Source organism: Dermacentor albipictus, chromosome 1, assembly GCF_038994185.2.
Source record: "Dermacentor albipictus isolate Rhodes 1998 colony chromosome 1, USDA_Dalb.pri_finalv2, whole genome shotgun sequence".
NCBI lineage: Eukaryota > Metazoa > Arthropoda > Arachnida > Ixodida > Ixodidae > Dermacentor > Dermacentor albipictus.
Window position 1 is genome coordinate 324,382,429 of NC_091821.1, and position 17,485 is coordinate 324,399,913.

At 41.8% G+C, this 17,485-nt stretch overlaps 1 protein-coding gene across 12 annotated transcripts in view; it reads left to right on the forward strand.

The window, feature by feature from the left end:
* Ndae1 (Na[+]-driven anion exchanger 1) overlaps window positions 1–17,485 on the forward strand; it is a 248,863-nt gene that overhangs the window by 212,860 nt on the left and 18,518 nt on the right. For 11 of the 12 annotated variants that reach the window (XM_065453181.1, XM_065453180.1, XM_065453183.2 and 8 more), the window contains 8 exons: window positions 320–433; window positions 2,741–2,902; window positions 5,187–5,365; window positions 6,598–6,670; window positions 7,589–7,657; window positions 9,525–9,701; window positions 11,364–11,516; window positions 17,043–17,084. In XM_065453181.1, coding sequence (XP_065309253.1) covers window positions 320–433; window positions 2,741–2,902; window positions 5,187–5,365; window positions 6,598–6,670; window positions 7,589–7,657; window positions 9,525–9,701; window positions 11,364–11,516; window positions 17,043–17,084 — 969 coding nt within the window. The remainder of the gene's footprint in view (window positions 1–319; window positions 434–2,740; window positions 2,903–5,186; window positions 5,366–6,597; window positions 6,671–7,588; window positions 7,658–9,524; window positions 9,702–11,363; window positions 11,517–17,042; window positions 17,085–17,485) is intronic. The other variant, XM_065453178.1, reaches the window with a different exon arrangement.

Below are 17,485 nucleotides of genomic sequence, written 5' to 3' on the forward strand. Positions count from 1 at the left end.
CCAGAGTACAATAAATGAAAAGTTATGCCATTGCTGTTCACATCATATTGTCATTGTCATTTTGCTGCTGTCATCACATACATGCTTGTGTCACACACACAATTGCTCACCTTACACGGGCATGTTCATTCATCTGGTCGCACTTAGCAGAATCCTAAAGAGTGCTGGATAGACAGCTACCATCAGAATGTTTCACTTAGCATTGATATTTACAGCACACGGGATCTGCAAAATTTTTTTATTAGTAGAGAGCTAATTGCTATTAGTGCTGCAGTTTCTGGCTTCACATTTATGGGATGTTGCGCATTTTGTTTCACAGGTGCGAGCACTGGTGAGCGATTTTTCCGTGGTTATTGCCATCACACTCATGAGTGTAGCAGACATGCTTCTTGGCTTGGACACTCCTAAACTGGAGGTGCCTGAAAAGTTTGAGGTAAGTTTAATGAGTCTGAAGGAGTTCATTTAGAAAAACTGCTTTCCATAAGCATATGCCGAATTCATGTGAACATAACACGGCCCTATGTGACAGAGGTCTTAAAAAAAGAAAAAGTTATATTTACAGCTTGCCATGTCAAATTGCCATTTTTAACCTGTGACATCCTTTGTACAGTGCTGTGCTAGTTTGCACATTATACATGTGGGGAAGCCTACCTGACAAATACTGGATGGCTTTCTTCGATTGCTGAGGTGCTTAGTGGCAGAACACAGTGCACTGGACACAAAAGAGAAAGAATTCATTCAGGTGGTACGATGGTTTGCTTGAGTAAAGCTGCTCTAATCTGCTGCTCTGCACAGATGGGATTAGGTGAGCTGTAAGAGTCATATGAGGTTGATGATGAGAATAAACTGTACTGCTTCGATGTGTAAAAATCTGTCTTGAAAGCTTTTTTACAGCTACAAATGGAAAGCTAGTGACACATAGAGCTAATGAAGTAGCCTTTGCCTGCTATTTATGTGTGTGCTAGAGGCAAACAACGAAGTGTGTGATCCAGCTGTTTCGGGCACTTTGCACTAGTCACAGTTTGGAGAGTGCACATGTCAAACGTGATGCATGTCTGATTGCACAATGCCAACATCTGTGCTAGAGTCTCACACGGCTACACTGCAGAGACCCAAAGGCATCGTCCAGTGTATCATGAACAAAAATGTAGCATGAAACGCTCTTTTGTTGAGATGACCAGGAAAAAAAAATTTTGCAGTTTTTCCCAAAAGGCAAAGCATCGATTGTGATAGCAAATTAGTGGCCTGCTACACAAAGTAAGGACAGTAGTTATATCAGCCGCATAAACTTCTAAACATAGGCATACTAAGTAAATGAACAAGCATGTGCACAAGCACGTGAGGCATGTGAACAAGCATGTGCACAAGCAAACATGAACACATCTCACTCGGTGACCGTGAAAACTTGCTGTCAGAATGCTGGAGTGACGAAGCGCAGTAGCAGCAGTGAGTGAATTGATCTTCATGCTGCCTCTTGCTTCAACATGAGCTAAGCCACGAAAACACAGTGCAAGGTGGACTCTGTTCCCGTCACAGCTGGCTTTCAACATAGTGCAGCCCGGGCGAGTGTGTGTGGCTACACAGCTGCTGCTGGAGTAGAACCCCTCCCTCCTCTCCCTCCAGAGGCATGCGCATGATGAAATATGGCACGCTTGCTCTCCGCTTCCCTCCTTTGCATGCACGAGGTTGAGTCACCACCTTTGCACGCTTTCACTCGCACATACAGCACACGGCGTGCGGCGACGATTTTACCTCCCTTGAACTTTATGTGGAACCTCATGGTAACGGCGACAACAGAAATGTGCCTGGAGTGTCCATATAATTTTATCGCAATAAAATTTCAGCAGAACTCATCTCACGATGAATGTCAAACTTAATGCGATTAGCAATGTAGTGTCAGACCTTACTGCCATCGCAGAGGTGTGTCACATATGAGGTGTGTGTGCAGCTGGACTCCTCTCTTGTGCTTCGGTCATGACACGCTGCGCCATTCAGCAGTGCCACTGCGAAGTCTGCATGCGACAGTTGTGTGAATATACATTCAGACAAGTTGTCCGAGTACATGTGACGCAGGTTTGATTCCACCGAGCAGCGAATAAATTTTATGATTTTTTTTCACCTCTGAAGAGTGGCTCATACTAAGTGGCATATAGTTGCACAATTTGGCGTCAAAGACATTCGTTGAAGAGCGGCACATGCTCAATGGCACACACCCAGTGACTCAACTTGGCATCAAAAAGGTTCATCAAAGAGCAGTGCATACCTAGTGACCAAAACCAACATCAAAGAATTTTATTGAATGAAGTGGCGCATACCTAGTTTCACATAACCAGTGATTTAAGTCAGAGTGAATGAGGTTCATTGAAAAGTGGCACATAAGCAGTGGCAGTAACACAAGTTGGCTTGGAATGGTTTAACTGATGAGCGGCTCAAGCAGTGTCACATACCCATGACCCAAGTTGGCCCAATTGGTTTTCATGCTCAGTTCCTTCATCACAGCATTTCAGTGCTCTAACCATTGGACCACATACTACCCAGTGACCAAGTTGGCGGCAATATGGTTAGAGATAGGTGCAGGCAGACGGTCAGATAGAGACAGCCCCTGAAAAGTGCACGAAGTACCCGAAGAATGCTAATTGCATTAAAAGTAAAGCACACTGTATCTACGCAAATATAATTTATTTTCTATGCATCACCCATTATGCTCGGTGCACAAGTAACAAACCATTCACACTCGTAGCCAACCTGGGAGGGCCGTGGCTGGCTAATTCCGGTGCTGGGTCGCAATCCCTGGTGGACGATCTTAGCCGCCATAGCTCCTGCAATGCTGGCGACCATCCTCATCTTCATGGACCAACAGATCACAGCTGTCATCATCAACCGCAAGGAAAACAAGTTGAAGGTCTGTCATAATGCTTCATCGCAGCTTTCATTTAGGTCTAGGCTTTTGCTTCCTTAAACATCAGCAAGGTGCACATTTATCATTGCCACTTGTGGCTTCATCCTGATTTACAAGCACCCCCTGCCTTAAGGCGCAAGTGGTGCTGTGCTGCTGGTGTACAGCATTATGGCTTGTGCAAAATGCGGCAGAAGTACTTTGCTACTGGCAGCGTTGTTTTGACTTTCAATACTAGGATAAAAATTTGATATACTTTAGATTTTGGCACTCATCGAGTTTAATACACATCTTGTCTGCGATCTATAAATTGACAAAAATTTGTAAGTAAGGTCTTTGCAGCCTTGGGGCATGGAAATGTGTGCCTAATTCAATTTGTTGTGACAAGAGATGGGCATGAAGTTCTTTTCTATCAAAGTTACATTTTGCACAAGATATGGTATATGGGAGACAAGATGTCACTAAATGTCCAGATGCTGGCTCTGCGTACTTCAAGTAATTGCCATTGACACTGAAAGGATATGTTATATGCCCTGAAGCATGTAAAAAAATCTTGAACCGCACATTCTTCAATAAGTAACCGCTTGTTTTATGGCAAATTAAGTAAACCAGGCAGGATATATTTGCATCTCCCAAGAAAAAGAAAATATATTTAATTAGGAAGGTAAAGACCACGAGAGGCATGCACAAAAAGCAGAAAGGTCAACAAAGCCATGCTGGAACACCTGTAATTGAGCAAGTCATGATTTAGGAGGTGTATATAGAGGATCATTTCATTCTATTCTTTAGAATAGAGCAAATGAAATTAAATCAATTATTAGTGCACAGGCACTTAATACTAATGACAGCTGTTTTTTAAACCCCAATTCATTTTACTAGATTGTCAAACATAACAAAGCAGGTGCAGCACTGTTGTGTTATTTGCCAAGTTGCCTGTCGTGACATGCATGGGACATGACAATGCAACTGTCTTGGCTTAGAGATCAGCAACAAGTCATTGGTCCATTCATAAAAGTTTCATGATCAACATCAGGCCTGCTGCTACGTTCATGTACATGCTACTCATTGTTTGTGATATGTTGTAGAGACGGGACTTCTGGAAACTGAACTCGGAGTCACTCAGTAAAAAAAGCTTGTAATAAATAATCTGGCACATCTTCGTGAATTCTACAATGTTCCACAAGATTATCAAGATTAGCTGTGGCATTTAAATAATTTCAAGTAGAAGAGTTCATGAAAGCTGGAATGTTCATTTTAATGCCTCTTTAAAGGGACACTAAAGGCTAATACTTACTAAGTCGACGTGGACTGTTTAAATACCATTCCAGAAACCTCGCAATGCTTGTTTCGTGCAAAAAGAAAAGGACTTAGTTTACGTGAAAATTGCATCTGAAGAGTCTGCATAAGTTTTTTGAAATTCAAATCTCTCGCCACCCAACTAGGAGAGTTGTGATGTTGCATACGCTGTCACCGCTCTTTGCTGCCGTTGGTGAGCAAAACGGCACCCGACAGACAGTAGTACCGAGCCAAGACAGATAAAGTCAGAGTGGCTGATTCGCCGCTGCAGCTGCTTTTTGGTCAAGTGGCGTAAACTGTTCGGGCAACTTTAGACATCACATGGAAGTTGAATTCTCTGCTATTTGCATTTTGTGCAAGTTTCGCGAGCCAGCAAAACCAGCGCAGTACTATGCGATAACTACTGAAATGCGAAAGCATGGGCGGCACGGAGTCGAGCGAAAACGAAACCTGTCGACCGCCCACGTCGTTGTCAAGGGCAATTTCGATGAGTTCTTTTGTCTAAAAATAAAATAGAACGGACAAGTAGCATTTTATTTCGTCTTATAATACAATACAAGGATGTTTTGTGCGATGAGTTGTTGAGTACTAGTGACAGAATTTAACTGAGGAGTGCTTTTGTCATCGGGCAAGTACTGTAATTTTCCGGTGGAGTCTCTAGTCATGTCCTGCATTTACCTCAATTTCTTAATTATTAAGGCTCTGTTCTTGATAATGTTGATGCCTAGAGATTCTCGAGCACTTATCTATCACTTTAGCTTGACTTAATACTTGCCTTTAATGCCCCTTTAAGCGAATTTAGGTAAATGTTTGCGCAATCGTATTGTAATCTATAGCATCGGCGTTTAAGCACTATTAAAGCAGTGATGTGAAGCCTTCTTATAGCAAGCAGGCATAGAGAAGCTTGTGCACTGACTAATTTTTGTTTACAATTTTGACATTACAAGTAACACTGTGCCTCTTGGGTGCCCCCATTGTATTCTGCCCCCAACAGAAAGGTTGCGGCTACCATCTCGACCTCTTGGTGTTGAGCGTCCTGATTGCCATCTGCTCTGTTCTTGGGCTGCCCTGGTTCGTCGCAGCTACAGTGCTAGCCATGACTCACGTTAACTCTCTGCGAATGGAATCAGAATCGTCAGCTCCAGGAGAGAAGCCGCAGTTCCTGGGTGTAAGGTGAGATGGATTTTGCACATTGCTCATAAATAAGCGTGTAACCAGTGTTTGTTAGGATTAATTTCCCAATTCATTCTGCTAGCCTCTCACTACACTGCCTTAAGCACAGGGCCACACATTCTTTTCATTGTGAGCTACTACCTAGCGCGATTGGCATGTGCACGTCATTGCATGCTTACTTGCCATATGCGACAGTGGAAAGCAGAAGAGTAATGGAAAAAAATTAGGCAGAACTCATCGGAGAATGATCATTAATATATATCAACAGCTTCTCAGTAGACATGCTGAGATGCTTTGCTGGGCACATTTATTGGTTAGCTATGTTGGTTAATGCTATGAGATGTATGGGTGCTGTGGCTTTGATTACACTGCCTCCGGTGTCGGCCCAGTTTACTCGGCTAGAATCCACTGAAAAAGGGGGGACGGGGGTTCGAATTTAAAAGGAACTGTGACAATTGATATTCTGCAGCATGTGCCATAGCATGACGCAGGACAAGGGTTAAAAGAGATCGGCAAACAAAAATTATTCTTCCTCAATGTGAGAGCTACCATTAATTGTTTCATGTTGTTGTTCTTTCGCCTAATTGATGCAATAATAAAGCTATATCTATGTCCACATTGTCTGCTGATTCCTTTTTTTTTAAATTTCTGCACAGCATAGCAGGAAGGAATGCACAAAGAAATGTTTATTCGTGCTTAGGAATGGTGAATATGTTTTGTCTTCACGATGGCAAAGCCTTTAGTTTGAATTCAGCTTTATGCTCAAGCTAATCTGCTTTCTTAATTAAAGAGGCCCTAAAACATATTTTCTTCAAAACTGAGAACACATTGGAGTGAGGGAGTATGATGTCCCTCAGTGGAAACATTTGCAGACAAATTAAAAAAATAGGATTAATAATAATAAAGGTATATATGCACACTATTTATTTTGCCCTTTCCCCTTCAACACAGCATTTCCTCTTAGCTGGATTGGCACTGATAGCCAATGCCTTGTCTACTGCTCCTTTTGTACTTTCTCTTCTTTTTGCGGCAGAATTATGGTCAACCTTCCTCAGGAAGGTGCTGGAGAGAAAGTCTAGCTGCCAAAAAGTCTAGCTACCATTCTCCTGTCAGCAGTTTTGAGTGGAGTAATTTCAGCTTTCAGAGCTGTAATGTGACGTACTGGGAATCTTTTTTTCTTCTTTTTTGATAATAAAGGATAAAAACCGTGTATATTTTTATCCTCATTGCAGAGAGCAAAGGCTGACCCAGGTGTTTATCTTTCTTCTGGTGGGCCTCTCAGTATTCTTCACTCCTGTTCTCAAGGTATGCATTTATCTCCTTTGTAATGGCAAGCTATAGTCATGTATTTAGTAACTTAAGCACACCTATGCTGTCAGAAGTGTGAGGCCACGAATTTGGTAAAAAAAAAATTGTGCAGAAACCATCGACAATGTTTGTCAGTGTAAGTGAATAGCTTGAATGAATAAACAAACAAAAGAAACGGGCGAACATACAAAATAATGAAACAGAGCGAGAGTGAGTGTGAGAAAGAAAACAAGAGAAAGTGAAGGAATGAACAAATGTTTTTTTTTGCCGAGTCCAATCACTGACCTTTACGGACTTCTGACCTTCACAGACCTCTGAATAGCCACAAAAACGGCTGAAAGAGCCAAAGAAAGCTTTAAAATGCTTAACTGTCTTGCTGTACTTGCACACACACACACACACTTGAGTTGGTACATGCACACGGAGCTGCTGAAAATGCTGTCAGGCTATGCACCTTGGTTTAAAAAAATACTCTTAACGCAAAAGCTTTATGTACCTGGCTGCAGCAAAAAACCTAGCATTAATTTTACACAAAAGGTTGCCTGTATTAGGCATCAAATAGTCATTTATCAAAGAAAGTCCAGTTTGCAGGCATTCATAGATTATCTGAGCTGTAATCAATGCTCAGTTTTTGGCTTTGTGTTCATCTAAAACTGGCTGCTGAGTTGCCATACAGTAAGAAGCATTAATGTCGTGTTGTGAGTGATCACCTATGCTTAAGCTTTATTGGCTTTTAAAGAACAGAAAGCTTTCCTCAATTTTATTTTATTTTGTTGCTCATGAAGCTGCAGGTGTCAATAATATGTTTGAACAAAATGTGTATGCAGGAGTTTGAGTACTTAGTTGCGCTGAAATTTGAGCAACCAACATTACGTAGCTGAAGCAGAATGTTGATGTCATTTTCTGTCTTTGCAGCGTATTCCTATGGCTGTATTATATGGTGTCTTTCTCTACATGGGAGTGTCATCCCTCAAAGGCTCACAGGTACTTTACTTCACAGTTTGCCTAATTTTTAGTGCATGCAAATGGACCAAAGATCGAAAGTGAAATTTAAGACAGTTGAGTGCAAATGTCATTTTTCTCCTCATATGTAACACTAAAAAAGAAGTTATAAATAAGGTTAATGGCTAATGATTCTCTGCTAGCTACTATGCACTTTAAAAATGTGGCATTTTGTGGGATGTATTAAGACGGCAAGCTGGGCGAGTTGGTGATTGAACATGTTCTTGTGGGTGGGCAGCGCGACCCGGACGAAGGACAAAAGAAAGGACACAACACGAGCGGGGATGTATGTTCATTCAAAAGAAAAATCCGACACCGATCACTAACATAAATGAATAAAAAAAAAAGACCTTTCAGCTCTCATACGAGAGCCTTGTTCACAATGAAAGCAAAGGAAATCGGAGTTGATTATGCATGTATGAATAGATAGCACAGGCAAAGGGCAAATGGAAAGAAGGCTGCTGTCATTGCAATTCAGCATGGCATCAGTCATCTGGATTAGTAATGACTTTAGATGAAGATGCGAGATTAGATTTCTTTCAGTGGCTAGCACACGGGCCCTACCCCGGTTGATATCATGTCTTTTTAACACTGAATGTTCGGTGATAGCACTAGAAGATACTTTTTGCTTTTTTAACATAATTGTTAGCAGTGTTCCTTTGGGTGTGCAGTAAAGTTTCGTTAATTTGACTCCAGTTGATTCGATTTTTTCGGTTAGTTCGATCTTGACCGAAGGTACTGGTCAGTGCCCACACATTTCGATGGGCCCAAACCTCCGTTATTTCAATATCATAATACGGACCAGACTGGTCAGCTTCGCCACAGTACACCGGTGTTATGTGGTGAAGCATACAAAAAAAATGGAAACTGGTTATTGTCACGGGCCACAATACGCGCTTCTTAATTATACAGGCGTGCACGCGCTGTCTCTGGTCACAGTATGAGCACCTCGACAGACGTTTAATAAGCACTTTGGCAACCATTCATTCAGATCTGTTTCTGACGTCGCTGTCGCTGTTTGCGCCCTCTTTTTGCCCGCCATACGTATCTTGTATATGAGACCGTTAACGAGGCCTAGTAAGCGTTCCTTCATTATACCGAGCATTATACCGTGCACCGAGAAGCGGAGAAAAGGAAACTGTGTTATGGGTAATCTAGCGAAAATGGGTGCAGCAAGTTGAGAAAGCTCTGAAAGTGAGGGTACATTTAAAGCCAACAAAAGAGCGGGTGTCTTTCTAAAACTCTGAATGCCTGCCGGTAAACTCATTAGGCGTCTCGGTGCTCGTATTGTGACCGGAGATGGCGCATCTGCGTGTGTAACTAAACACATGCTATGTCCCATAACAGTAACATCTTTCTCCGTTTCGTATGTTTCACCACATATGTACTGTGGCGAAGCTGACTTTAAAAGCAACTACTGTCAAGTGAACGCTGTGTTTTGGCATTTTTTTCTGCTGTTTGTTCCCATCAGGATCGAATTAACGGAGGCCGACTTTACTTTTGTTACACAACAGTAACTGTATAATTTTAAAGTGAATTTATTTTTCATTACTGGGTGACACATGTTGACTTTACTTAAGATAAGTTATGCATGCATAAGCATTACTAATAGGAAATTGCCAGGCTTATAGCATCAAAGGATGGAAGTTCACAGTGAAATGAAGTTACTTGTTGGTGTGTAATGGAAGGTCATGGCAACAGCCGTAACACTTCAAAAGCATAGACACTGCTCACTTTGTTGAACTTAAGCACACTTTAATTTATCCAAATTTAGGAACATAGTAAATGCGTACACGTGACCTGTGTGGTGCCTGCCACTTATGTATGTGCATGCAACTATTTCGTGCAGTTCTTCGACCGCATACTGATCATGTTCATGCCACAAAAGTACCAGCCCGACTACATGTTCCTGCGGCATGTTCCCACCATGCGAGTGCACCTGTTCACGCTCATACAGCTCACTTGTCTCGTCTGCCTCTGGCTCATCAAGTCGTACAAGCCATCTTCCATTGCATTCCCTCTCATGGTAAGCACTGCTGCACTGTACTGTGCTTCTCATAGAGCTGCTTTCACTAAGACACTGCTGTGCCTCTTGTACCATATTTTCATGTGTAAAGCCTTCTCCTGTATCATTGTATCAACCCCACCTATCATTACTACACCTTAAGAAAGTGGGGAGGGGGGGGAGGTTATGTGTCTAATCCACACAAATAATAGCATACAACAACTTTAATATCACGGGAGAGAAAACTACTGGTCCAATTTTTGGCACAATGCAAAGCTCCAGAAACCATTTTGTTTTTTATGTAGAATCATCACAACTTTAACTGCTGCACAGTTCGGCTTCACGGCAATAAGAGCTTAATTGCAGTGAAGTTCTCTTTAGGGTGAAGGGGGAATGTTTATCATTTTCTGCAACCTTTATCTGTATTGTTTTCTTTCCGATGCAGTCCTTCTCACATCGCATTTCATGGTCAAACGACTTCAGTCTTTTTTTTCGAACAGTGTCTGCAGAGTTTGTGATTTCGATTGTCTTTTATATTGAAAACTTAGATGAGTTGCAGTATTTGTGAATAAATAAATAAATAAGTAAATAAATAAATAAATTAATTGATGTATTTACTTGCATAATGATTGCACTCGCATAATGATCGCACCCCTGAATTTTGTCATCAAAATTCGATTTTTTTCCTTTCCTGTGTAATGATCGCACCCCGAATGCTAGCCACAGCAATATGTTGTGTACCAAGTCTAGCTAATGATGATCGTGCCTACCATTTGTCGAATCCTGCCGAATGCTACGGGAACGACTCTTCAAGACATACCAAGCGGTCTGCACGCAGCAAACATTCTTACGCAGATGCCCCATTTCATTCCTTTCATCACTTTCCACACTTCCATGAAAAAAAAGCTACAACTAAATTTGCCTTCGCTTTATTATCTGTAGGCTTTATAGTGCTTGTCGTAAACAGCAACAAAAAAGGTGCTTTTCGATTCTTCTCATCTGCACTCATGGGCGTGCAACAAATCGTGAGCGGCAACGATAGTAGCCACATTTACACTGATACGTTAGAAGTGTACCCTATTCACACGCCGACACTTGTAACACAGGTAAGATATTCGCCCACCCATAGCGGAAGCATGCCGCATTAAGATAGTAGTGAAGACAAATGCCGCAGTTTCCACAGCGTGCCGCCATGGGTTTCTGTCACTGGCAGCTAAGCATGCTCATCTCTGTTTTCTCATCTCAAAGTGGTCATCTCATATCAAAGTGCTCATCTCAAAGTGGTCATGGCTACGTTATTGCCGCAAATTTGCCGATAGTAACAATATTATTCATTACTGATATGGAAGAAACTGTTTCAATGCGCATAATGTACTCGGGAGAAGAAAAAATATCGCATTTGGCACATTCGGCTTGCTCTGCCAGCCGCCATTTTTGTTTCGGTGTCCTGCACTGTTACAACAGCAGCCGCCTATTTGTTGACCTGTTGTCATCCCGCAGCAAATGCAGGATGAAAAAAAAAGTTTTCTTTGCGCGGGAAATTTAACCCGCGTAATGATTGCACCCCTGAATTTGCATCAATTTTTTTTTTTACAAAAAAAAAGTGCAATCATTATGTGAGTAAATACAGTAATTGGTTGTTTTGCTACTTCTTATATGGCGTGTTTCTGCCCTGCCTTCCAGCTTGTGGTCATGATTGGTGTGCGGAAGTTGCTGGACTTCATCTTCACCCAACGAGAACTGAAAGTTCTCGATGACGTCATGCCTGAACACACTAAAAAGAAGCGAGAGGAAGACAAGATGAAGGAAGCTGAACAGGAAGAATTCGAAATGAAGGTTTGATTTCCTCTGACTTATCTTTTATACATTGGTGCCTGTAACACATTGCCATGGCTAGTCAGGGAAACTACCTGCACTGTCAATATTTAATTTCTCCTGATACATATGTCGGGATAGTTCAGTTACTTCCATTGTAAACTTAAACTGACTAAAAAAGAGAAAGAAAGGAGGTTATATATGAAATGACACCTGCCTCACTTCACATTGAGTCTGTTATTTCAAATCAAATCAATTTTGTTTCACATCAACAGTTGCAGATGTCTACAGGCTAAAGTAAAGGCTCAAAGATTTGGCTTGACACGGCCTGTGCCTCGTAAGGTACAAATACTAATCCAATAAATCAATGAATACATCAGTAGCAGAAACAAACATATTACAGATGGGTAGTGAGAACAAAATATATGGCATGGGATGCCTCTACAGTTGGGAATAATTCATGGCACAGAAGATAAGCAGCAGAAGGAACACTCAAGCAATGCCATTAACAAAAGCTTTCGTTCTAAGAAATGCACCAGTCTAATTTCCCACATAATGGATATCACATAAGATGCCTCCAGCTTTTACTAGTAACCAGGCATGAAATGTCTTGTTACATACACTTCCTTCAGATATTGCTGACTTTGCACGAATTCATTTGGGCTTGTTGTTGCATGTTTGTTATATGTTCATTGTTTAAAGGGATGCTATAAAGAAACACTAAATCAATTTAAACTGATAAAGTATTCGGTCAAAATTTTATTTTTGTTAATGTTGAGGTAACAGGTTGATTATTAGAAGACAAAATTAAGGTCTAAGCTCAATTTCTTTTAATTGCGTGTCGAAACCGCAGCACCTGTTGGTCAGTTTGACATCACGGATGTTAATGTGTTTTCTCTTATTTTGTCTGTTGTAGCGCAGTAAAGTTCTTGAAACTTGCAAAATAGAGTTTTTGGCATTTTTGAAATACAGTCGAACCCGGCTATATCAGACTTGCAAAAAAAAAAAAAAACGCCTATCAGTTCGATATAGAGCATAATTCGATATAAGCCTGCTAAATAATTGGATGTCATAAAAGCACATACCATACATAAAATCACTTTATTGATGAAACTAGCTTAGTTTCCCTTGAAATAGTCCTGCATTTTCCTCTGCTTCGGCAATTTCGCTGCCTGCGACGCACGCACTTCTCCACAATGTCTAAGGAGTCGGGAACAGCTGAGGCCGCCACCTTCTGCCTTCACGCAGAAGCACCAGACTAGTGCGAGCGCACAAATCACTTCGGAGGATGTGGGCAAAGGACCGTCGTTGCTTTCCTCATTGTGCCCACTTTCACTAGTGTTCGGTACGATTTCGGCAATGTAGTCTTCGTTTTCAGTCTCCCCCGTGGTCGTGACACCATCATTTGCACTCACAAACTCGTCCACCGTTGATTCAGCAACTGCTTCCGGAAATTCTGACAGCTTGCTCCAAACTTTGGCAACACCGGCAACGGCTTCGTTGCATTCATCAGAATTTACAATCATCACCGAGCACGTGGAAGCCAGCACGGCTGAAGCAATTTCTGATGAACCACTTATTGTACACGGCCGTGCGTACGCGTGGAGCAACACGGGCACCGGGTCGCGAATTTGGCCGCTTTAGCCCTAATGTCCCCCTTATTCTTCAAGATTGTGCTGAAAGTGCTCCTAAGAATCTTGCACACTGCGGGGACACCCGACTTCTCACTGTGTAGGACCCGATTTATGATTTCAAGCTTCACAACGAAAGGTGAATTCTGCCGCTTCATCACGGCAACACTGCGGAAGAAAGCCCACAATGCGCACACACAATGAACCAGAAAAGCAGCAAGACTATGGTGTACTGGAATAAAGTAGTGTGTCGTCCGGCGGCGAAAACGTGCCTCTTTTTGCGATGACGGCCGGGAGTGCTGGAGCACGCCGGTCCACTGCAGCGCCATCTGTCACTGCAGCCTGGAGTCATTGCTGGCAAGAGGAAAAATAATGGTGCAACACAGGGCCTCCAGGATTGGCAGTTATGCTTGACGCGGAGGTCATGCATGTACGTTTGGAGCTCAGCGATTGCTTGCTGTGGTTTTTCCTGCCATGTTCACACATCCTTTATGTGCACGGCAAGCGCTGTGTGTGTGTGTGTGTGTGTGTGTGTGTGTGTGTGTGTGTGTGTGTGTGTGTGTGTGTTGTGTGTGTGTTGTGTTTGGGCGTGCGCACGCATTGAGGTTCCTGCATAACGATCACAACTCCGGGCTGCTTCAGATCGGGCACATTGAGAACATTGACTGTATTGTTGCCCTTCGGTGCCCTTTTACGGAGCGAAATATCTAAACGTTTGCGGCGGCATTCGTCACAGAGCAATATGTTTTTCTCTTCAGTGAAACTTGGCGAACGCTTTTCTGGCTGATACAAAATGAAAGGAATCCCGTGCAACCGACCAGGCACAGTACAGGTGCTCTTTTCGGGCTTTTCATCCTCGTGTGATTCAAAATGGTAAAAATATATGTGTGCTTACTGAGCAGAATAAGCAGATGAGTGTTTGTTTATCTTCTGCAACCGAAACACTGAGCCATTGGCTGAGCAGACGATCAGGAACATTGCATGATCTGTGGTCGGAAACATGCAAGCATAGACGGCGTTATTGATGTATCTTAACAGTTTGTATTTCTTATTTTTTGCAAATTATAAGAACTTCAGTTGTGTTTTGAGAGCATTTTAGTTTATAAATGCAGGAAGTTTTGCACAACATGTTTAAATTTCGCGTGCTAGGCACGCCAGTCGATCGCAGCGCCTTACTGGTGGCGTCATCGCAGAAGTGTCCCCAGTTCTCCCATTGTTTTTCCGCTCAGATGACACACTGCCTCATTCCATACACCATAGCAAGACTACTCGCACTTTCGCAATCTTGCACGACGAGGGCACAAGAGCCTCTGATTAGCTGTCTGAGCAAAGGGCTGCAGGTGGGCCAGGATTATTTTTTGCAAGAGGGTTGTCGACGGCTTGTCCGAGGCAGCGTGGTCACGGTAGGGAGAGCGGTTGGATCGAGCTGCGCCGCCAGGTTTCCCCGCTGGAGCAAGAGAAAGCCAACTTCTGGGGGCACTTTTCTGCCGCTTGACGTTCTATATATCGAGAGTCGCTATTTTTGTTCGATGTAAGTGCAATTTTTGCTATATATACTCATTGTAACTATACCGTGTCCAGAAATTGTTCGATATATAGAATAATTCTACGCAAACGGGTTCGATATAGTCGGGTTCGACTGTACTATAGTCTATCTTTATTGATAAAAATTTAACTGGGCTGAAGCAGCCACTGTCAAAATCTGTGACGTCACAGCAGGCTGGTGGGAGAAGTTCAAGGTGGTGTCCACACCTGTCTTTAGTTTTTGCATCTTTTCTGACTGATCAAGCCTTCACTCATGGTAAGAGTGACTTTTTTGGTGTTGTCAAAGGCTGATACACTAGTACAGCTGAAACGGTCTTCTCTTTCGTGTCCCTTTAATTAAGGACTTCTGAGGTCACCTCACATGCTTCTACATCTAAACTTCAAAATGTTTTGATCGTCTCATAGCTTTAAGGATAATGGAAGAAATTTAATATCAGCCAGAGTGAAAGCTAAGTGATTTTCTTTTTTTCGCTTTTGTATGCAAGATAGACCTAACTTGTTTGAATATCTTTAGAGGGAAGGCTGATATCCTTTTATATTGTAACATTGCTATAAGATAACCTTAAAGATTTTCATAAACCATTGCTTCACAGGCTTTCATGCTCTGTGACCAAATAGAAGATAATTTATTTGACACCTCTAGGCCCGACTTAGCCCTGCTCACAGTGGCATGAACATTTCTATTTCAAAGAGCTGATCTATATTAAATCAGACTTCATACTCTAAAGCTAACGAGTTGGACTAGGAATAATTGTAAATAAACGAAGACAAAGATATAATGCTTAATCACTTTGTGATGATTAAAGAGAGCTTGATCATTAGAACACAGTTTTCAAAAATCAAGGTTGAATTAACAGTGTGTGCTCCATCACAGATAGCTGACTTTCAGTAGAGCCAGTTTGCCACCCTGGTTTAGCAACTAATAGCTCACTACAAGTTTTGCTTTTTTAAAAAACGTCTGTGTAATGATGATTTAACAAAATTTGGAAAACATTTGTCTTAAACCTATTGGTTATGCGTGGCGATTGACATTAGAAAGAATGGTCAATTTTGTAGAAAGACATGTGATCATTATTGTATTGTTTACCTTTCAAAGTTCAATGTCATGTACGAAGTTGCATGCAGTCATTGGCATGACAATGCATGGACTTTTATGGGCTATGACTAACATTTGACTTTGCCTTCCCTTTAAGTCTTGTGCATGCTGTTGTGCAGAACCATAGTGCATGCAAATGTACAGTGCCTGATGCTCGGAGGTGATATAATCTTTGTAGGCAGTAGTCATTACTGCATATTGAATGTTGTGCTGGTAAAGGAGTGCAGCATAAAATGGTTCTTCTGCATAAACTAATGGGTCATTTGCACAGAAATTTTGTATAGATGTGGAATTTCACAATGCATTTTGTTTTATATCCTGCTTATATGACATAAACACTTGCCTGTTTCATTGAATGTAAATCAGAAGTATTTGCCGTCTGCTTTACAGTAATACTAGACTGAGAAAATAATGTCTATTGGAAGTAGATTTGTCCTATGGGGTTCTAAATGCCTTTTACGGAGAGGCAGGAAGGAAAAAGAGAAGCAGTTTCACTGTCGTCGTGACAGTGTTGCCATTCCTTCTGCCGAGAACATCTAGATTTCTTGTGCAGCACTGTCACAGAATATGTGTGCCACTGGATTAATCTGGAAAACGACGCACAAGTACCCAAGCATCCAAGCATGATAGTAAAAAAAAAAAGGCGTCATGAAGTGCCACCTGCATCTGAAATTTGAGCACAAACATACCTGCAGTTTAGCTGAAAAAGCAATTTATACCTGGCTTCCTTATTGACACAGCACTTCATACAGTACTTTAACTAAGCAGCATACCGTTAACTGCAGTTAGCTTAACATTTAACAGGTTACAACAACTTTAGAATAGTTGTCACTTAAAAGCAGGCCTTTCGTGCATTCTTTTCATGGGCTCCTGATTGTTGTGTATCGTGCAACTACTATGCTAAAGATGTATGTTTGCTCAAGTGAGGTTAAATGTACGGCTGTTTAAATGTTGAAAATGTAGATGCCCTAGCATGCTGCATGAGCTACCATATTTGTGTGCTTAATGGGGTAGAACTAACCATCTTGAAATACAAAGTATCGACCCCTTGAATGCTTGGTGGGCTAAACTGCACCCTTATCACATTTGATTAGTGCTCTTCTCTAATGCTAATAACCAGTGCCGGGGTAAATTTTCTGTTGCTGTGATGGCATATATGTTTGATGCATTAACTAGTTGCAAATTGCGTGCTTGTAGCAATTAGCCGAGATTCTTGAGATGCTTTGTTCCGTGCTGCATTTTTAAGAATGAGCATGTCTTTGTTTCATACCAAAGCCTGCAAAACTGGGTTTGATGCAGGAGGAAACTGGGGATAAGGTGAGCATGCTGTCTTTCTCGAAAACAACTGTCTTACTTATCACTTCTTCCCTTTATTTCACATATGTGTTTTCTGTGCACACAAGGCATGCTACCTGCTACCGACTTTGCTACAATTAATAGACTGAGAATATTGTTAGAGTAATTTCTGCTAATGAACATGTATAACATTTTTGCCAACTTGCTAGACTCTTCGTTGCAGAAGACAGTGGCTTGTCACGCTCACCATGTTATACAATAATTGTATATAAACCAGAATGACCAACCCATGGCTGTTACCAGAGCACTTGGCACCGCTTGATGGAAACAACTGGCATTAACTAAGTTGCTTTAGTTTAGTCTGATTGCGCAGTGAGCTATATCAGAATAGTTTTTGATATAGCTAATTTAGGTTTGGCATT